Source organism: Drosophila yakuba, chromosome 2L (assembly GCF_016746365.2).
Source record: "Drosophila yakuba strain Tai18E2 chromosome 2L, Prin_Dyak_Tai18E2_2.1, whole genome shotgun sequence".
NCBI lineage: Eukaryota > Metazoa > Arthropoda > Insecta > Diptera > Drosophilidae > Drosophila > Drosophila yakuba.
Window position 1 is genome coordinate 2,836,795 of NC_052527.2, and position 22,137 is coordinate 2,858,931.

Here is a 22,137-nt window from a genome sequence, read left to right on the forward strand (position 1 = left end):
TTGTTGTTAGCTCAATTGTTTATTTTGTAAAAGGCGATAAGGCCCGAGCTTGAGCACAGAATTAAAGTCACGCTGTTAGTTTTCAAACATTTGTTTATTGTTTATAAACATTCCTCTGTGTCGTTCACATCGCTAGTGTTTTACATAGATCTTCTATCTGTGGCTCTTGTCTTGGGGTTTGTTCTTTTGTTGGGGGTTAGTACGGCTGTGGCGGAATCTGGAGGCCCTTGGGCGCACCTGCAATTGCCGGCCACCGTGCACAGGTGTCAGAGTTTGGGTTTGTGTGTGTGTGTGTTTTGTTAAATTCTTTTGCCTCGGAAATAAAATGCTATGCTTGTCTTGCAATACAGTTGCACATTAGTGTGTATATATATATGCAGTTTATTCAGTAATATTCTTCTTTAGCTTGCAACTCTCTGCTTGCAGAGCCTCAATTTAAGATTCGTTTTGGTAATAGCATTTAAAACATATACATATTACTATCATATATGGGTTTGCTTTAGTGTTATTCTTTGTTTTGCCATATAGTAAATATAATTTATTTAAAATTCAAAAACAGCTATAAACAGTTTATCGTAAACAACAAAACTCCGGAAAGAGTCATAAAATGATATCCGCGAGTGTAAGTGCTGGATGAGTTTCTGTACGTGTAGGTATATATGTATATATATGTATGCATATATGTAGGTATATAGTGTCTGGATCTGAACCGAGGGATGGATAGCTCCTGGGAAAAGTACTTGTGGACCTTATGTCCTGGTGTATATGTATGCATATCGCTCGGTTAAGTGGATACTTGTATGTATATGCCGTATGCTGTGTTCATACTATGCGGTGCTGTCGATGGTTATGTATAATGTGGCTGCCCTCCCTCGGAATTCTGGGTATATAAAATGATCCTATGGGAGGGCCTATCTCCTGCACTATGTATGTATGTTCGTATCTATGCATATAATGCGCACGCTAGGTGGCCAGATTAACTCATATCAACATCAAACATTGTCCTATATCTTGGGTCTGTTCAACCTATAACGCATATTTCTATATCTTGTATTTGTCGTTACTCCTCTGTACTTATACATTACTCTACTCGATCGTGATCGTGATCGTTCCCTCAGGTGCGCTCTATATGTATACTATCCCGATTCCTCGAAGTGCTGCCGCGTGCTCCCTTTGACCAAAATAAATGCACTGGCTGACATTGGAGGGGGATTCCCCTATACTCGGATTTTCCCCAGTGGAATCGGGGCTGTAGCTATGGTGAAGTGTAGGATGATCGATCCCGATCCTTTGATCTTGGATCGATGGTGAATCCTAGATGCGGTTTTATGCTCTTGTCTGGTTGCTAAATGCATAATGCCTGATTTACCTCGAATATAAATTACATACATACATATCTAGAAAATAAAAGTACATGGACTGCTACTTATATTGTTTTTTCCTTTTTATTTATCGTTTTATTTATCTCTGGCCTATTTTAGTATCTTATTTACTTTAACTTCCTTCCTCTACTGATTTGTGCTTTCGTGATGGGCTATGCGTTGCATTCTGCTTGCTTTGAGAACGTTTTCGAAAATAATACAATACAATATTTAATATAATATAATATAGTACATTCATGTGTTCGTTCGACTTGCTTTTTGGTCAGTTCGTGGGTGTTTCAGTGTGGGTGTTTTCATGTGTGGTATATGTTGTGTGTGTGGTGTGGGTGTGTATGTACATGTCGTTTTGGGCTAACACTTGCACTTCGTTTCGCTCAGTGTAGCACTGTGTTCGTATGTATGCGTATACCAACTAAAAGGAAAACACAAATGAAAGTTTTGCTTCTGTTTTGTTTAATATTTATATATAGGTGTATATATAATTTGTTTTATTCACTTTCTCAGTTTTAATTTAAATCAATAATCAACATCATTTTATATAATTTCATATAATTTGTTTAATATGCAAGTATATATAGTTTGTTGTCTTGTTTGTTTCATTTTGTTGCTGTTGTGGTTAGGCTTCGATTTTTGTTAGTAATTTACCATTTGTTTAATACATAATACATATGTGTGTTTGTGGGTGTGTGAGTGTGTTTTGTATCTGTGTCTTATTTAGCTGTTTTTGGGCTTGAGATAATTTACAGTAATTATTTGGAAAAGCAAAGTTATTTATTTTTATTGAACAATACTCGTAATAAGTTGCATAACTTGTTCTTCCTGGCGTCCACTTCGATTTGTTAAATTTAGATGAATTATATTACATAAATATTTTTGGTATTTTCTCGATTTGTAAGTTTTGCATTCTTTGTTCTTTGTGTACTCCTACGCATTTCTCTTGCTTCAGTGAACATAACTACAACTGTGTAAGTGGGTGTACAGGGGATACACAGATCCCTAACTACGCTTTATCTTTATCATTATCATTATAATATACCATTTACAGGACAAAAACATCTAATGTATTAGTTGAATTTCATTTACTTTCAATATGGAAAAAATCAGAAAATCATGGCTCACTGTTAATCCTTCGTCTCGACTTTGATTTCAAATTCGAATATCGATTTCAATATCGGATTACATTTTTGTTAGCTTAATTAGCTAGTTTGTGTTTTAGGTAGGTAGAAGTTTTGCTGCCGCCGCTTTTCCATATTAAAAATCCCAAATTCTTAGTAGGCTTGTGCAGCAGGAGCACAAGTTTATATAAATGTATATTGTTTAGATGTCATATACTTGAATATAATATAAATAGTAATAACTATTATTGTTCTTAATATTTCTTTTTCTGTTTTAACATTTTTGCCATAATCATTTAGTTAGTATGTATATTTTCATTAGGTCCTAATATGATTTCTAAATTAGGGAATGTGTTAAAGTCGGAAACGAGTAAAACGACTCATAGATAGTTGTAGAAACCTTAATATTCGAGAAGAAGAAGCTACCAAACTAATAGTTTAAACTGGAACGCAAATTTAAAGCTAACAAAAGGAAAAACTTATCGAAAATGGAAACCTTTCCCAAACTGAGCCATATTTCTACAAAGTGTTCGAATTAAAAAAAGAATATTCCAATCTGATCCATTGTGCAAAATGTTCGATATTTTCTTTAAGTTTAAACTGATGATATATTCCGTTGAAATCACGCTTCAAAGTTTAACTTTTGTTATTTGCTTTTGGTTTTCGGTTTTTATTTTGGTTTCCCTTCTACTTATTCGTCTGATTCTGTTAGGTCGTTATACATAATATTTATATATAATATATATTTTATGATTTCCCTTCCATTCTCCTGTTAATATGTCTGCCATGTCCATTTCTTTTAAACACACATAGATTAATACTTACACAGTTAGGTACGTAATGCTCAATAATTTAAACATAATAAATAATTTACATAACAGTTTAAGTTGCCTTTACGTTCTTGTTTTGTTTCATATATATGCATTAGTCAGTAATATTATTCACTAGTAATCCTTCAACGATTGAAAAACCAATTTAAAACCGGAAAGATCCCTTTAATCATTGCACTAATTTAAAAACGAAAGTAAACTTAACATTTAAAAATCATACCCTCTCGTTCATCCGTTAAATAGTTTGAGTATATAGAGTTTTTGCATTTTAATAGAACATACTCGTAATTTTCATAGTTTGGAAAATCTCAATCAGGGACAACAACAAATTCATAGATCTCAGAATGAATTCATGTGTGGATTATACGTGTATGTAAAATCGATCGAACTATTTCGGATTCCGGCCAGTGAAAGGGACACCACATTGCTTTCTATATAGGATTTCATAGCTTTCACTTCGCTTTGCTGTTCAACCAATGAGATATAACTTAGACACCTATGGTATTACTTAATCGGCATTTTGTGTGTTCCAGTATGTTTATGTTGAGATAACTGCATAGATGAACAATTTTTGCATTAACTACGATATTTCGCTGATTGTTGCTTGTCGTTTCGGGTGAGGAGGATCATTTGTAGCTGATGATGATGCATTCGATTTCAATGTCTGACGGTTCGCGTAAGTGTTCTTTGGTTACTTTTATACGTTTGATAGATGTGCTGCAAGTCTGCCAACGATGAGATCAAGTGGAAAGGTTAGTTTTTAAGCTCGAGTGGTAAAGGTGTCTGAAAGTATGCAGTGAAAGGGCAACCCACTTAAAATTTATTGTTGCATACTTTCCGACACCTAGATAATATCAATGCTTCCTTTTGAAGAGCGACGTTTCTGGTGCCCCAGGCTTGCACTCACCTGCATTGGTTATCCATGGCGCCGCCTTACTTCATGTTCTTCAGGATCTCGTCGGTCTCCTCGGGATCCTTGAGGGTGTGCCACTGGGCGATGGGCCGGCGGGGCGAGGCCAACATGTCCGACCAGTGACGCAGCTCGGTTCCGGTGCCCATGCAGCCAAGTATGCAGCGGCCGATGGGTTCGGAGGTTCCAATACGATCGTAGTCCACGACGGTCACAACGAGACAGATTTTCTGTGCGCGATTTGGGGGGGGGAGAGAGATGGTTCAAGGAAAGTACCGGCATTAGTAGGGGTATTCTGGGTGCAGGTACTTTCAATTCGGTCTATATCTCTTTTGAACGGGAGGGGGCTTCGCTTTTGAGTTGAAGAACTTTTTCGGTATTCGGTATATCGATATACGTGTTCTGTTTTTGGGTTTCAAGTTGTTTTTTTTGGGAATTGAAGTGGGAACTGTTGTTCGCTAACAGGCAGACACTGTAACTACGAATGCTGTACTGGGAATCAGGTTATAGACAGAGGTTTTCGGCACTACGTGGATTAATATCGGCTTTTGAGTGCTGTATATTAGTTACGAGTTTAGTGCAGGCTAGGTTTAATCGTGGAGATCGTCGGTTGGAATACTTCCAGTTTGCACAAGCACTTTTGTTGGGATATATTTATTTTTTCATTTTTCATTTTTGGTTAAACATCTAAGGGCGTTCAAGCAATACAAAAAGCTGCTTCCAAAAAAGGAATATGCTTGCTGTGGAGTAGTATTCCCTTATGGTGTTCATATTTTTTGGTTGTGAATTAACAAGCAGATCATGCAAATGTCTAAGGCTAAGAATGAGTAGCTTGAAATAATAAGAGTGGGTAAACAAACTCAAGAACTTCCTAAAAGCATTTGAATTGCGTAAGGTGAGAAGCATATGAAGATGTCGGCAGATTCGGATTCATGTTGGGACGAGAATATATATATCTCGCCACCTTTTAACCTCGGGGACTAATGAACAAATTACTTTTCTCGATACTTGAATAGCAGACACTTAAGCTGTGGCAAAAAGAAAAATGTTCATTAAATACGTGTAAACGAAAATGTATAATATTCAATCCCATTTGTCGTTCTTTGGTAATTGGTCATGGCTGGGGGGTCCTACTTATAGACAGGGGCTAACTCTTTGACTAGCACACGTAACCGTAACCGTAATGGAGTTCTCCCAGTTTCCAGATCGCTTGACTATATGTTTGTTTGATTGGTATGATTGGTATTCATGGTGATACGCTATACTTCTCTGTGTTGGCATTTATTGGGTATTTATACTGTGTAAACTGTATTTGTACTGTAGCTGTTGTGGTGCGATTGGTATTCGATATTCAAATCAGAAGACAGTGTCAAAATAATGTACCCACTGCGATTTGGTTGCTGCGTGGTGCATTATTGACGCCGCTGGTATAGGAGTTTGCGATAGTTTGTATTATGGAAAGAGTAGTTTAAGTTGGTATTCGAATTTGTATTAGTTTGTATTCACTGTAGTTCTCTGGAGTGAGCGTAGTGTGTGTAAGGCTCGTGCTTGGCTGCTTAATTGCTTTTTGCATTTATGCTTTTCTGCTCGACTGCTCAACTTGCTTGGATGCTAATGCTTTATGCTTATGCTTTTCTGCTTGATTGCTTTTTGCTCGGTTGCGAGCGAAGCGGGCACACTACGGCTTGCTCTCCATTCAAAAGGTCGTCTAAGACGGTGTGTGGTTTTGGGGCAACTAGATTGCCAGAGTTTACGGATTCCTAAGCCACTAGGCATGCCTGATTGTCATTGCTTTTCCTCTTGCCAGATTGTCTTCAAATCGATCATTACACATTTAACAACTAAAACATAAACCAAATCAGCTGGGCTAAGCACACATCGAGGCTGGTTAAAACTCAAGTTCAGAACAGAAATCAGATTCCACAACAATTTCTCAAAGACTACACAAACAAAGGCAACAAACTAAAAGATTTGGCTAAATTTGTTGGGCTTTCAGTTTCCATTTTGAATATTTACAATAGTAAATTAGGGATTATCAAACATAAAAGAAGCTCGAACAAATTTTGGTTAAAATTACAACATTTAACATTGAATACTTTTTGTTTTTTTTTTAGGGTTTTTTGATAGGTCTTATAGAACACAAAGATTAAGTTAGTTTTTTGGGGGAAGTTTAGATATCTTTATGGGTAATACGAAGATTGGTCTCTAAGAGTGTTCGTTTGTTTGGTTCAGAGTTTGGTGTTGTTGTCGCTTGTTTTGGAATACAAGTATTCAATATATGGATATATATATATATATACGGTATATATGTAGTATAATTAACAACAACGATTGCACGTAAGTAGGCTAGTGTGTGTTTAGAGGGAGGTTGGGTACTCAAAACTCGGTTTAGTTTGGTTTCTTTGGTAGATAGTTCAGAAGAGGACAGTAACAGTAGTAACAGTAATAGTAGTAGTAGGTAGTTTGTATAGGCAGTAGGCAGTAGTAGTATAGTAGTAGAGTAGTAGTAGTTGTGGTATTTTATAGGATAGTATAATACATTCTCGCATACTTGTATTTGTTCAAATGGTACTTCAAATGAGAACGACTCATTATAGTAAGGGTTGAGGGTGCATTTTTTGATACTTGTCTTCTTCTTTTTCAAACGTTTGCCATTTTGCATGATTGCAATTTTCACATATGGATCTATAATATTGGAAAGAATTGAAAGAAAGAAAAAGAAAACATTTTCGTTTTTATAACAAAGTAAAATTTCCACAATAATCTGATTAACACATCATATTTGATTTTTTTGTTTTGGTTTCTTTTGCTTTACACACATATAAGTAATGTACACCAAAGAACATTGAATAATTATGTACTTGTTTATATATAGAGTAGATCAATTTTTACTTTGCAAACACAAAAACAAATGAAAAGTCCAACGAGAAAACAAGAAACAGGCCAAAGTGTAAATGTTAAATCAAATAAAAACGTCAATACATATTAATAAAATACGTTGGGCGCCACAAAAATATCCAAAAATTTGAAACCACACTAAAAAGTACCTAAAAGTATGCAGTGAATGTGATAACACTTCGCACTTCTTGAAACTCTTTGAATTGTTTTCAAATTCTCGCAGATTTTTGGCACACAACTGAAAGTGTAATTTTTGACTTTGGCTTGCTGACTTTTTGAAAATCATTTAAAGTTAACATCAATTACTGATTGTACCATAGTTGAACATTTTGGAACTCAGCAACCTGTTAAACTCAAGGCATTGCTTCAAATTATAATTTATATGAAAAACTTATCCGTTTCGTTACACGAATTACTTGTAACCGATTATTGTTGGAGCATTTAAAAACATACTGGAAAATGTTCTGTTGTTTGTAAAAGCCTAGAAGAACTTTAAATTGTTTTGGATATATTCGGCGGCAACGCTTGTAATCTGGCATCAGAGACCCGAAATGATGTCGAGTGTTTGAGTTACGAAAAAAAATTGTACAGATTACATGCAAAAGTGAAGCTAAGCAAGCGATTTTCGGCCATTTTGATTGTTCGGCATAGAGCTTAAAGTCGAATTTGGTTTTCTATTTTGGTTTTGCCAGGCATAGGAAAAAACTGTGCGAATATTTCGGGATGGAAACGCTGCCGCACCACAAATATATCCACTGGTTAATGAATTAATTGATATTTTAGCGTACGCGAATTGGGCTAAATACGGTAAGAAATGCAAGTTGATAAGTTTGGCGCTAATTGATAGTAGTAGAAAAGTAGTTGACAAAAATTAGTTGGAATAAAAGTAGTATCTCTTTGCTCATTTGATTTTGATTTTTTTTTATAACAGCAAACGTTGCCTTGCCCTTTGCCACGTCTGAAGAAGTTAGTACGAGTATATATATATATATATTGTAAATAAAAGTAAAAGAATGCCATAAAACTAAAAATAAAACGAACAACGTACGTCACACACCTAGCTATAGCTAAAATTACAAACACAGAAAGCAACAAAGTCGCGAACAGGACCGCCGCAAACCCTATAACAAAATCATTTTAGGGCCACGATCGGTTCCGCCCACGATTCGGTATAACGCCACATTACCAGACAGTCCGCCCACGTCCATCTTCTTCAAGTTCTTGGCCTCCAGGATGACGACGGTTAGCTTTCCGGCGGTCGGCACGTAGCGCAGCGAGAAGCAGATGTCTCCCAGCTTTTCCTGTATGGCGAGATCCGGAGAAGAGTTTACGGAAATGGGTTAGTGGTTAGTTTCGATCGTGCGAGATTCAGTGGTCTTGCATCAAAAACAACATGTCACACAGACGCTATTGGTACAATTACATATACATATCCATTTTCAAAGTATATAGGGGCTAATATTTATATAAGGTTTGGGTCGATCGAGTTTTGCATTATTATAAATACTGCTGCAATATACATGGTCGCATCCTTTTGGCCACCCGTTTTAACCACCCGTTAAATTTAACTGCCAGTTAAAACTCAGTTTTAATACTTTTTTGGAAATAAGTGCCAAGGATGCGAAAGTGAGCCACATATTAAGAAATTAAGTGGGAGCTTTCACTTAGTTATTTTGTTTTTAGCCACCCAAAGTTATATATCGGTTAAACAAACGACGAACTAAGCTTTAATCGAGATATACGGTTGCAAAGTAACAAGTATATATGATAACCAAGAATATTCGATTATACACGTGGATAGTGGGAGAAATCAAATACACTCGGAATAAGTTCAAGTTAATGGGTTTTTTTTTGGGTTGGGGTGAACAGTACGGTATTTTTACGAGAACTTTAGTTCTTTGTTATATTTTATTTAATTGACATAAAACGAAAACGCCACAAATAAGTACATCAAACATTTACTGCACACGTCTTAGAGCTTCGATTTTGTTCAGTGTAAGTATATAGTATGTATATATACCTATTGACATGTTTATCAGGGAGTAGAGTATATCCAACGAAAAACTAAAGAAACCAATGCAAAGTACTCAACTGAAAGTAAACTCGTTGATATTGTTCAAGTGTTTTTTTGGTTTTGGTTTTGGTTTATCAGGGGCTTTTGTGTCTTCTCCGTTTATTATTGATAACTTTACCAAAACTTACAGTTCAGTTTCACTTCTGAGCAGTATGTTAGCTAATATGTTCTATTTTCTTTGACTTCATGTTTGTTTTTATGAAAACACCCAGCTCAAAACCGACTGCACAAAATGCAAAAATATGTTGGTTTTTTTCAAAAATGTCCTTAGAAACTACTGAGAATTGAAAAGTACAGAGACAGTGAGATAAGAAGTTGAAATCAAGAGTTGAGCCGATTTGTATGTACATTTCAGAGACTAGCTCTAGTATTAGGAATCGTTTTTGGAGGAACATCGAAATGAATAAGAAGTTAAAAATGTACATGATAATTAATATTAGTATATATATTACAAATGAAAAATCTATCTAGCTAATACTTATAACACATATAGGTCCCTAGGCTGGTTCGAACCGCTTGCAGTGTTGGGTTTTATATAGATTTTACTTCGATTTCTGGGTGTTGTAACATATAACACAATAACACAAACCAATGCGATGCCAATTCCTCGATTCGATCACTTCTCCAAGGGCCAAACTAACCCGGGAAAACGAAACTGTATTTGTTGAACTATTAATGCTTAGCTATGGGTGGTGTGGTTGTGTGTTATTTTGGATTATTTGGATTAGTTAAAAAATTAGTTTCAAGACAGAGACAGAGAGCGAGCGAGCGAGACAGAGACAGAGAGCGAGCGAGCGAGCGTTATAGAGAATTTATAGAGTTTTTTAAATCGGAGTCACTTACCGCAACTTTTCTAGGGACTTAAATATTTTGATTCTCTGAATTCGATTCAAGTTCAGTTATCGTTTGTGATTTTGGGTGCCTTTCGAAATATTCTTTGTTAAATGTTTGGTGAATGTCTCATGGTAACAAAAATGTCCATTAATCGTAACCGAAAGTAAAGGTAATCGAACGAAATATCGAAATTGGAAAACAAAAGTATTGAGCATTGTTTTTTTGTATTTGACTGTCATCGAAGCTCTGCTTACACAATACAGTACACAATCAAGTTATGCAACTCAAAACATAAGTACAGTACACACACATCGGGCGAGACAGCGACAGAGAGCTAAACACAAAAGTTAAGACTTAAATAAGCGTTTTTACGTATATAATATAGAATATTGAATATTCGTTCTTCAACTGCTCCAATGGATTGGCTCTCGATTTGGATTGGATTTGATTATACGTTTAATTTGGCAGCTCGAACAGAATTTGAACACAAACACAACGAACAGAACTTTTGAACACATTTATGACGACAACAACCAAAGCAAATAACGATAATTATGAATCTTCGTTCCTTCGATCGTATACTTACATGGTTTTTTGGGCATGTTTCAGGTTTCGGATTGATTTCCCCATGGCATGAGTCAAAAATTTCGAGTACAGTTTGGAAATGTCGAGTTTTCGAATTTTGTGATTACAGATTTGAATTTGTTTTTGGTTTGTTTGTTTGGTTTTTTTTTTAGCGATACGTTTAAAAATAATTAAAGAGAAAAATGAAGAGCGTATTAAAAATCATTGAATTCCATTTCCAGTAGAATTTTGATAAGTTTCAATGTGGTTTTTGCAAGTTTCGTATAGTTATGTAACCAATCAATGGTCGCATGTCCGTGTTCAATGTTTTTCGTGTGGATTTCTAATACTTAGTGTGAGTTTATATATCGGTATAAAGTCGTAAGCAAAAGGAAAGGCATGCAGTAGAGTAAAAATTGTTCAGAATGGTATATTTGCAGTGTTTCTAGACTAACTGTAAGTAAGTTGTTATATTCATAGTAGGAAAAGTTACAGTTACAGTATTATTATTATTATTATCTGGTAATAAAGCTTATGCCTATTTTCTTGGCATAATGGTATTGGGCCAGGCCTAAACATTCGCTGGATTTAAATTGGCTTAGATGTTGACTTCTCGCAAGGACACCTAAATATTAGAAAATAAATAATAATATCAGTGAAATAAAAATAAAACGTAATATCTAAGCACATCCTTGTAATATGCGTTCATGGATCTTCTATCGGAAATATTTTTTTGGGAAAATATCTCATTGAAATCCAGCAAATGCCTTCAACTTTCGGCTTTCCGAAAATATTTGATCAGACAATACCATTTCTTTTCTGGCATTCACAGGCGAAAAATTAAAGCTGTTTTCCATCTCTGAAATTGTGTATTTGTATCTTGTATCTTTTATCTTGTATCTTGTATCTGTGTGCGTGCTTGTTGAATTGTGTGAGAGTATTTGTACATGGCTTTGTGTGTGTTTCCGTGTATCTGTGTGAGACATTTTTAGGGCATTCATTCCATCATTTGACCAATTCAATGTAATCAATGCAAATATTTTACAACATTTTAATTTATTTATATAGCTTATCGTTTGTTACTTCAGAGAATTTCTTCTGTGCGTTTTAGTGTGTGTGTGTGTGTTAGTGAGCTAGTGAGTTTAATAGAGAAAAAGAGAGCGTGTGTGTTCGGGTATGTTTTGGATAGTAAAAGTTTGACAGACTTTATGCAAGTAACTGGGGTGCAAAAGTTGATTACTACTGTAAGAAAGATATGCAAAAGTTTTCAGTATTTTCGACGTTTAATTGTTCCAATCCAAGTGCAAACAAAAATTGTGTAGTAGTTGCGAGTAGTGTTGTTTTGGGGGGAAAAGATTCAGCAAACTAAACAATTCGATCAGCATGGTCAGTAAATGGCAAAGGATAATTGGCCCAAAGTTGGGCTCGAAGTTTTGGGGGGAAATGGAGAGGGTTTGAAGTTAATTTGTATGGGGGGAGGGAAAGTCAGTCAACCATGCTGATTTACTTTAGCTTTTTTCTTATGCCACAGGTTTTCTCAACAAATTAATATTGCAGTGTGATCATTTGCATATGGAAATGTGAAAACATTTGTCATTTTGATTACTCGGTTGCAAACAAGACAGCCCAAACATAGATAAATCGCTTATATTAATACAAAAATTCAACTACAATATTAATGATGCGAGAAAGTATGCAGACGCAACAGTATAGTTATTGGATATATAAAAGGAAATATAGTAGAGACAGAGAAAAGTCACAGAACAATCGCTCAAGACCAATTATTGATTGATTATCGTGGGAAAATAGGTATTGAAGATTCGATTGGTTAGTTGTGTTAGTTGGTTAGATGCATTGCTTATTATAATCGTTGCAGACGGCTTTTTTGTACAAGAGCGACAGTTCACAGGTTATATAGAGGGAAAATCATAAACTCAAATCGCAAATGTATGCAAATGTGTTAAAGAGTTCTCGGTTTTGGTTTTTGGGTTTTTGATTGGTTTAAGTAATAATTGAAAGCATGTTTTTGTATTTACCTTCTACAAAAGTTCAAGAAAACAAGAGTTTATATGTTTCGAAATCAATTTTTTTTGGTTTGTTTCAGAGGGGGGAATTGGAGAAAGAGAAATTTAGAGTTTTATTTTTTTTTTTGTAATAGTTGTTGGTGTCGGTTGAGGGTTTTTAAAGAAAATAAAAAAACTGTCAAAGCTCCGTGGGGAAAAATCAAAGGCTCTGGTGCCATTTGATTTATCCACCAGCTTGCTGTTGGTTTTCTTGTTGAGTATTGCTTATTTAAATGGTAAGATAATTTCTTTGATTTATTTATATTTGCATTTTGAACTGGGTGTGTAAAAAGTTTCGTTAGAGACTCGAACAACTTTTGCTTGTCTGTTCCACGAAGTTTTCAATGTCTTGTTGATATTGTATCTGTTTTGGAAAGTTTTCACTGTAATTGTCTTTGTTCCCTTTGCCCTTAAAAGTACTTCGAGGGTTTTTTTTGGGGAGGTGGGTTCGTTGACTTAAAAAACAAATATTGGTGGGTGTCGAAAATGCTTGGATTGCTTTCTGCTGTATTTTCATATTTTTAGATTTTTTTTTTTTGTTGGTCGTGGCTGAAGTTCGAATGCAAAATACACACAAAACATAATCATCGTACTATAAGTAGGTGTTCGAGATTACAGAACAGAAGTCAACAAATATCACACGATTTCAGTGTTGGCTTGCCTTTGGCTCCAAAACTCAGGGCATTACTAACGAACGCATAGGAAATCATAATGTTAAATCGTAAGGTTCGAATCATAAGAATCATAAGAGACAGAGCTCAACTGATGTTCTTGAGTTCTTGAGTTGGATAATAAACACACTTAGAGGCACATCGAGTTGTATACATAGACAGAGAGAGAGTTACGGATAGCTTGGATAGTGGTATACTGGTGACCCCGCGATTTGAACCCGGCCCAGCTCTACATACCTGTCCGCCCTCTCCTTCAACGCTGACCAGGTCGCGCCACTCCTCGATCGTCTGCGCCAGGTCGATGGTGCACAGTGGGACCTTCACCTCGCCGATCTGGTCGTGCTTCGAGAAGCGATCGAAGTCGAATATGGCAAACACTAGCGTCTTGTTCATGGCATCGGCATAGGGCAAACTCTGTAATCATACATATATGAGTAGGTGTTTACAATATCCTTGCCAATCTGTGCCAATCTCACCTTGAAGGTGAACGTCTCGTTGAAGACCGGACTCAGGGTCTTGCGGTGCACCTTGGTCTCGAACTTCTTCTTCTTGTCGGGCAGCAAGTACACCTTGACATAGGGATCCGAGGTGCCGCCCATATCCAGGGCGGGTAGCTCCTCGGCTTGGATCACCGTCACGGCCAAACTATTCGAGTTGAAATCGTATTCCAGCTAAAAGAGAGAGAGATTCGAAAGGCGGCAACAACAGGGGTTTTGGTTTTCGGCCAAAAAGAGACAATGGAAAATAATATATTAGTACAGTGGTAAAAGTAGATTTCTGTTTTATATGTTAATGTGGTGGCTAGATCTAATTATGTGGGTTTCACACAAGGAAAGATTCCCCGCTAAAGAAATTTAGGCTTTCTGATATTTAATCTAGTTTCAACATCAAATTTAGGCAAGAATATAACCCAGTGGAAACGCAATTTTCAGGTGCATGTCATTTGGTTCAGTGTACATGAAACATTAAAAAGGCAGTTGTTACAGTATACATTGAGTTTGTATTCTCCTCTCTGTGGGTGTGTTTTCCATGTCTAGAACATCAACTTATGCAACCACCTATCTGAGTTACGTTTGGTTAGTTTCCTAAGCTGGGGGATTAGTTTTCGGGGCTGCTGTGTGGTTGTTTTGGGTTGTCCTGGGCAATTGGCAATTGGGAGCTGGGGAATTGGGAATTGGGGGACCTACCTTGAAGTTGAGGCGACCCAGCTTCTGTTCGCTCTGCTTGTCCTCCTCGTCGCCCTCCTCGGCATTTTCGGTGAGTTCCTCCATATCAGGCTGAACCTATGACATACCAGAACCCAATAACTACTAAGATTTGATGGCGCGTCAGACACTTACTTTCTCCTTGTACGCCGATCCCAACAACTGTACCGACTTCATGTCGACACCCTTCTTACCCTTACCATCTTTGGTTCTTCGCTTCTTCAGGAATCTCCGCACACAGAAGAAGATTATACCAAAGACGACCAGGAACACGAGTATGATGATGGCCACCACGCCCCATGTGGGCAGCCCCGTGCGCTCCGCGATCACCTCGGTGACCACTTCGCCGACATGCTCGATCTTTTTGATCACCGGCAATGAGGTGGTGGTGGATTCTAAAAAGAAAATATATAAATGAGTTAATTAATTGTATTATTCCATTTGAACTCACCCTGAGCCTCTGTGGTTGCACTGCGTGTTGTTGATTCCACCTGTGCGATTCTTTGACTGGCCGCCTCCGCCGCCTTCTCGGCGAGCACCTCCTGCTCCTGCCTGTCCACCTCACGGAATTTGGAGTGATGTGTTTCTTGCAGCTTCTGGTCCACGGACTCCAGTTCCGCTGCCGGCTCGGACGCTGGCGCTGGTTCCGCTTCCGGTTTGGCGTCCGTTTCCGATTTTGCATTTGGCGGCATTTTGTTTTGCTGTGTTGTTGCTGAAAAAAAAACACACAATTTTTAGTTTTAATGAGTAGCTGTTTAATGTCCAGGCTGTCGCTGCTTTAAAAATAGCGCTGAACTACAGTGTGGCCACAAAGAAATCCCACAAAAGTCGTTAGCAAGTTCTCCTACACTCGCGCATCCTTGAAACACTAGAAATGCGCTGACGGCGTCATCTAAAATGGGCTGGAATGGGTGGTATTGGTGGCAGTGGCAAACGCACCAAGTAAAAGTGCTTATCCTTAGCCAGCCAAGGGCACGCACTCTCTCTCCACATATATAGAGTATATATATATATATGTTTCTACAATGGCACCCACGCCAAACGCTTTGAATGGCTGAGATCCCCCGTCCCGATTTCGCTCGGTTCTTTTCCCATTTTGCCCTCTTTCTCCTTTAATTGAATTCATTAATATTAACGCCGAGCTGCTGGTTCTGTTCTCCATCTGCTGCGTAGTCGCTCGGCTTGAATTTTCCGCATTTTACTTCATTTCGCTTACTTTAACCACTTTGAGCCGTATTAATTATGGACGGCAGAGGGCTGCTTGAGTTGGGTGCTCGGCTCCTCTTTTAATTTTGTCAGACATCCTTTGACCCTGAACTGCCATTGTTGCAAAAAGGGACGCCCAGGTCCTTTGGGGATTGGGTTTTGGGGGTTTCCCTTAGTATACGCGGGTACTTAAGTCTCGCTGATTGGCAATTTCTGCCTTCATTTGAGACAGCAATTTGGGGAATTCATCAACAGTTGAACGACACATGTCCACCGAAGGAATATGAAAAGTGGAATATTTTTTCACAGAATAAGAAATTGATTCACTCCCACTTCTAATTGATTTTATGTTAAATGGTATCCATTGTTTTGCACCTTTTGTTTGCATTTCATTGTTTTCATAAAGCATCCTGAGCCAAAGATAAATTAATATGTCACCAAAACCACTTATCCTCTCAGCCAGAAAGAAAATGAAAGAAAAGCGTACTGGTGTAAGAGCAATTTAGAGTCAAAATGACTGGAAAGCGCTGCTTCTTCTATCGCCTTTCTCTTGTTTACTTTGCAAATGACGTCAAAGGACATCCATACCCTGAAGCACACACACCCACACCGATGGAAAAAGAACTCGGAAAAGTCGGAAAAACTCGGAGAGCCGCTTAAATGAAAAGCCTGAAGGCAGCTTTGTTTATTTGGCCCCATAAATATGCTTAAAATTCTAATGTTGTGGAGGCCAGGCGCGTGGAAAATTTAGATGCAAACTCTGTGTGTTTGCTCAACATAAAGTTTATATTTTGTGGGTGGGCTGCAAATACAATTTGCATGAATAATGTGCGAAATGAAGTTATGCGGGTTAATTGCCTTCTAGGCGCACACGATTTGGGATTTAATTCAGTTTTAGGCCGAAAAATAACAACTTTAAAATCAATAAAATTGCAGGAGACGTACCACAGGAAGCCAATAGAATTATGAATATGGTTTTCGTATAGACAGCCATATTTATTATTATATATTATTATATTTGCAAATATGTATTGTATTAATTTTTGCACATCACCAAATTGATTGACTTCTATACCACACAGTTGAACTTAAGCGACTAAAGAAAAGTACTGCTGGTAGACAAATATACATGCCCTTATCACCAATTTAATTAATTATTTATGTTGCAAAATTTTTGCAAATGAATAATAAACAAATTCTGTTCTCTTTTCCTCTTATCGCTTTATTGAAGGAATTTTGGTCGAAGATTTAACTGTAGACTCACAATTTCTCTGTAATTCGTTTAAGAGTGCATAATTGATAAGTTGACAGCGCAAAAATCTTTTACCCTTCATATGCTCATTATAAATTAATAATATTGTATAATTTTTCGACAACTGATTTTTCAATTTTTTGATAAAAAATAATCCGTTTTTTTACGATAGCAGTGAAAATAGTTGTCCAAAACTGGAATGCCATACCTTGTTGAATTCGTAACAAAATTCCCTATCGATCCATGTACATACATTGAAATGCTAATTTTTGGCCATTTTTCGCAAATTTTGATGATCGAAAATGCAAAAATTTGTCAATTTTTTTTTTTTGCTAAAATCAAAAAAGTATGGATGGAAATAGTTAGCTATGTTTATTAGCAGCACAAAACAGTCTTTATTTTTGCTGTGCAGCCATTTTTGGCAAGTTATGGCGATAACGCCGATTGAAAATATCCGATTTTTTAACAAAACATATTTTTAGATTTTTCGATAAATAATAATATTATATTTTAAAGCCGCCAACTTGTTTTACATTATCTATATAAAATGGGGGACCACGCCTCTGTGGCCACTTGAGGCCAGAAGAAATCAATAAATTTAAATGCATCTAGGACGAGTTGTGCGGCACAGAAGCTGCCTGGAAATGACTTCTTGAGGTGGCAGAGGGAAAAAAGAGGAAAGCTAGAAGATGTCACGATTTCCGTGTGATCCCCTAACAAATTGCGCTGCAGCCCAGTGGCAGATAAATAAAATAGATAAACAGGAGCTTCCTGTCCTGCGGAGGACTCATCCATAATAAATGTGCACGCAACAATCAGAAACACCTCCCGAAAGTTGCCCGGAAAATGGCAATCACCCAAAAGGTGGAGCACTTTGTTATTCATATTTTATTAATGCACCAAAAAATCTTGGAGGGTAAAAACTACCCGCAAGAAAAACACCTTTACATTAATAGGACCAAGATGTGCAACTGCTACGATTTCCAGGAAGGCATAAGAAGGTCACAAATATTGTATGCGGCACTTGCCACATTTTTGTCATTCTGCCAGCTTTTCCAGCTTTTCGTGCCACTCCTATGCTTTTGCCCACGGGTCAACGGGGCGTATGAGTGTGCTGGTTATTTTACGGTGCCCACTTGTCTGGCCCCAAAGAAGTGGCACCTAAATAACAAACTACGCAGTCTAAAGCGGCTTCGTGTCGGTTCGAAAGTTGAAATTATATTTAGGGTCAAAACAGCAGCTACCAGTATTTGTTATTGGCACTACGACTCCTTTTGAGGGCTTGTAAAAAGCTCGAGTGGTCAGTGAGTTCATTGTTGAGGGCTCGATTGATGGGAAAACATTTGCAGTAACTGTCAAAAGTGCCATAGCCATGAAGATAATGCTGCTTTTTAAGGGCAGTCTTGGAAAATGAAATGAGGTAATGAGGTAGTAAAGAAAGGAACGCTGTAATCTCTCAATAATAAGTAAATGTTTTTATTACCTTAGTTCAATTCTTGTTAAGATTCAACTCAAAATTCTAAAATTCAATTACCACACCTCCTTCTGATTTCGCTTTTGATGAACTTACTCAATTTTAACAGAACTTTCGTGTCGAAGACCCTACTAAATAATTCAAAGCTCAGCTTTGTGTTGCAATCAGGGAGGATATGTGTGCTTTCCTGGTTATAATTGCTAGGTTTTGACCTTTGGCGAAGGACCTATAAATAGCCAGCTGTCTGCTGCTATTTCATAAATTGTGGGCGGTGGTGCAGAAAAAGCTGATAAGGCTGCGTGGGTTACTGGGTTGCTGGTTTGCTGTGTGATGCACTGCAGTGACACAAAGTGGAGCTGGGGCACACAGATATCAGCAATTGGCTGGGCATTTTCGATTAGCGCTGAGTTCACATAGCGATAAGATAAGTGGGTAAAAGGATACTGCGCGCAAGCCAGCAAGAACCCGTGTAAATATAGAGTGGTCTACCGGTCTGACAATCAAGCTGTCAAAACAAATTAGCATGGAATGGATGGACAGGCAGTCATTACCCATTACCGGGTCCACAAACAAACCCAACAGCGAGCTGCTCCGCAAATGGCACTCGGTATCAGAATCGCAATCCGATTCGGGTGCGGATTCGTTTACGGATTCGGATCTATGGCAACATCTGTGGAACCCACGCACGTAATACGGGCGAATCGAGTAGAGAATCGGCAGAAGGCTCGCGCGAAGCTCCCAAATGGGGGAAGCGGTTAAACTTTCTGTCGAGCCGGAGAGTGAAAAACTCTGGGAGCGGAAGGATGGAAAAGCGGAAAAGCGGGAAAGCCACACATGCCCACAGCTCTCTCACTCTCTCTCTCCTTCTGTGTTTCTGCTCTCCTTACTGCGCACATAACCCAGAGAAGGCAACAAAATAAAAACTCGGAAAATGGCAAAGGAAATAAAAAAAAAGGAAATGAACATGAAGGCAAAACCAAGCTAGACGATGGAGCACGACATTGCCTTAGGACAGAAGAATGGCTGTCGGAGAAAACCAATTTTCCACATCATTATGCTTTTCGCTTTCATTGAACAATCGTCTCGATGTTTTCAAAATCCAAATTAGTGCCCATGCGAACATTTCATTCATATTCTCGAATTTCACACAAAAGGATTGCTCTACCTTATTTTCGTACCACAAAGGGTCAAAAGTACGCGGCCGTACGGGCCAACTTGATTATTGGCAATTATGTGCGGATTGCCGAGCTTGTCTGCAGCATTTTTATTGCCATGCTTCGGCATTGCTCTTAATAGCCTGCTCCTCCCCCAGGAATTCCTGCCCAACATGGGGCTGTCCAAAGCTAATTAGCAAAGAGCAGGACTAAATCAGGTTTAGCTCTTATTAGACGAAGATAAGAAAGGACGGGATGAATAAGTGATGTGTGGCAGTCTGGCAATTAATCAAGTTAATAAACCTAAAATATTTTGGATCTTTAGGATTAAAGGCAGAGCAAATTCCTGCGGCATAAGTTGAATTTATTATTTAACTCGATTACTTAAATATTAATCTAATTAGAGTTGAAGCAGTTGACCAGAAAAATATGTGAGAGTAATTTAAGTTAATGAAAGGTAGACAAAATACTTTACAGTATAATTTTAAGCCTGTTAAATTCTATCTAATCCTTAAGCGTGTTCTATATATTGTTCTCTATTTACCCGATGGGCTGCCCCAAAAAGTGTGCTACGTTCTTGCAAGTACCAGCACTCACCCCCTAATCAGAAATGCTGCCAATGTTTCTCCTTTCCAATCAGCAATCGGGATCCAGACTAGCGTTAATAGCTCGGTCGCTGCGGTGCTTAATGCGCTTGTTTATCGTTCGCTTTATTAGTTGGATGATGGGTTTTGAGCAGCGTTTAACGAAGTGTGACTCCTGCAAGGGGAGCGGGGAGCGGGGGCGGCAGCAGTGGCGACTGTTTGGCAGGAAGGATATGGTGATGCGGGTCCTGGCGCTTCGTCGATGTGTGTGTGTGAGCTCCTCCTGCTGCTGCCTGTTATTTGTTTTTGGTTTTTTTTTTTTTTTTGGTTGTGGCTGGCTTTGGCTAGTGAGGCCGCGGCTCGCTAGTCTCACATGAATTTCGTATACTTTGTTGTGTCATTTGTAATGAAATTAATTGATTTTATTTATATTTATTTGCATATTTTTGCAGTACGAAGGATGTCAGCGGGGAGAAAGGAAGAGAGAGAGATACAGAGAGAGTGTGAGTGAGTGAGTGAGAGGGTGGGAGAGATACGTATACGCAGCGTATACGTAATATCAAAATACAATGGTGTGCGTAAATATTGATAGAGCGAATTTGGCTTTGTGTGTGTGTGTGTCTGTGTGTTGTGTCTCCGTGTTGGTGAGTGGGCAGAGAGCGAAGAATAGAGAGAGAGAGAGAGAGAGAGAGAGTGGGAGGTTGGCAAATTCGCTTTTTCCTCGAAGAAAGCAAATTCAGGATAGAGATTTTCTTAGGGCCATTTCTTTCGTCCTTTTCAGGGCCTCTTTTTGACTTGAATAGAGCTTTCCTCTTTCTCTCGCACTCAGACACACTTCAAGTTGATGGGCAAATATCTCTTTTTAATTTGAATTTTTTATTGTTTAATTGTAGGGCGTTCAAGGACTGTTTTCCGTTTTGCCGAATTCACATTGATATGCATTTAAATCCTGACGTTCGACTGGCCAACAGCACCACAATTGTCGGGTGGGAAAAATCAATATCCCCGCAAGTGGCTCACATGCGTTTTCACTTTCAATGATAGCCCATTTTTCAGCGCTTCTTTCATCTTCGCCTTGCACTTTCGAATTTTCAATTCAAATTTTCTAGCATATCTGCCATTTTTTCTCGACATTTGCTGCAAAAAATTCTGATACACAAAAAATGTTCTCCTTTTTTTGTCAGCGCGTGCTAAACACTCGCACACACACAATCGCATACACGCACCCACACACACGCACACACATATACACACGCGCACAATACAATTCGGGGCTTTCGATGGCCTTTTCATTTATATAACAAATAGGAAAACACTTTCACCACTTTGCTTTGCTTTCAACCAATTCTGTTAAATTTTCATAATTTTTTATCAACACATTTTTGTAGGATTTTCCATGGGCATTGCCACTTTTTGTATGAGGCTCTAGAATTTTTCTTTCCCATTCACCTTCAGCCTAGCGCTTTGTACTTCAGCAGTCAACTTCCACGGTCGATGTTCATTCGCGTTTTGGCCCACACGCTCCAGGAGCAGCACCGAAAAGCTTGGGCCACTCGCCAACCAGCGAGAGCGAACCGGTTGGGGCATCGATTTTGGCTTCTCGGCCAGCGGGTGGGCGGGGTGGTGTCCACCATGGGGAGCTTTTGGCCAGCGGAGACCTCTAAGGGGAAGGGTCTGGGCCAGCTGCACCCGGCTGAGCCCCTACAATAGTAATATCCAAAGGAGGATAATCATAATGTGTGGTTTTTTTCATAAATTTCCTATTTTATATCTGAGAATTTTTTAATAACTACTATTTCTTATGTCTGTAAATTATTATATGTTAATATTTTTATATTTATTTTAAAAAATAAAAAAGGATGTTCTTGAATCCGCGCAAATCTCTAGTTTTTAGAACATTTCTCTCTCTAGATTTTCCCAA

The 22,137-nt window shown here is 38.1% G+C and overlaps 1 protein-coding gene across 8 annotated transcripts; it reads right to left on the reverse strand.

Moving 5' to 3' along the window:
• Positions 1–75: 75 nt before the first annotated feature.
• Positions 76–21,798, reverse strand: LOC6526620 (synaptotagmin 1). 8 transcript variants are annotated; one of them, XM_039371827.1, is made up of 11 exons: positions 21,666–21,798; positions 20,230–20,603; positions 14,998–15,258; positions 14,682–14,941; positions 14,529–14,624; positions 13,818–14,012; positions 13,579–13,755; positions 8,322–8,436; positions 6,789–6,922; positions 4,235–4,467; positions 76–4,110 (listed from the first exon to the last, which is right to left on the reverse strand). In XM_039371827.1, the coding sequence occupies exons 3-10, from the start codon at positions 15,236–15,238 to the stop codon at positions 4,261–4,263; spliced, it is 1,425 nt and encodes a 474-aa protein (XP_039227761.1). In that variant the 5' UTR covers positions 15,239–15,258; positions 20,230–20,603; positions 21,666–21,798; the 3' UTR covers positions 76–4,110; positions 4,235–4,260. The 8 variants fall into 8 exon arrangements, with proteins under 8 accessions (XP_039227761.1, XP_015053301.1, XP_039227763.1 ...); XM_015197815.2 differs by having other exon boundaries at positions 76–4,052; positions 8,322–8,430; positions 14,529–14,618; positions 21,666–21,797; XM_039371829.1 differs by having other exon boundaries at positions 76–4,052; positions 14,529–14,618; positions 21,666–21,797.
• Positions 21,799–22,137: the final 339 nt, after the last annotated feature.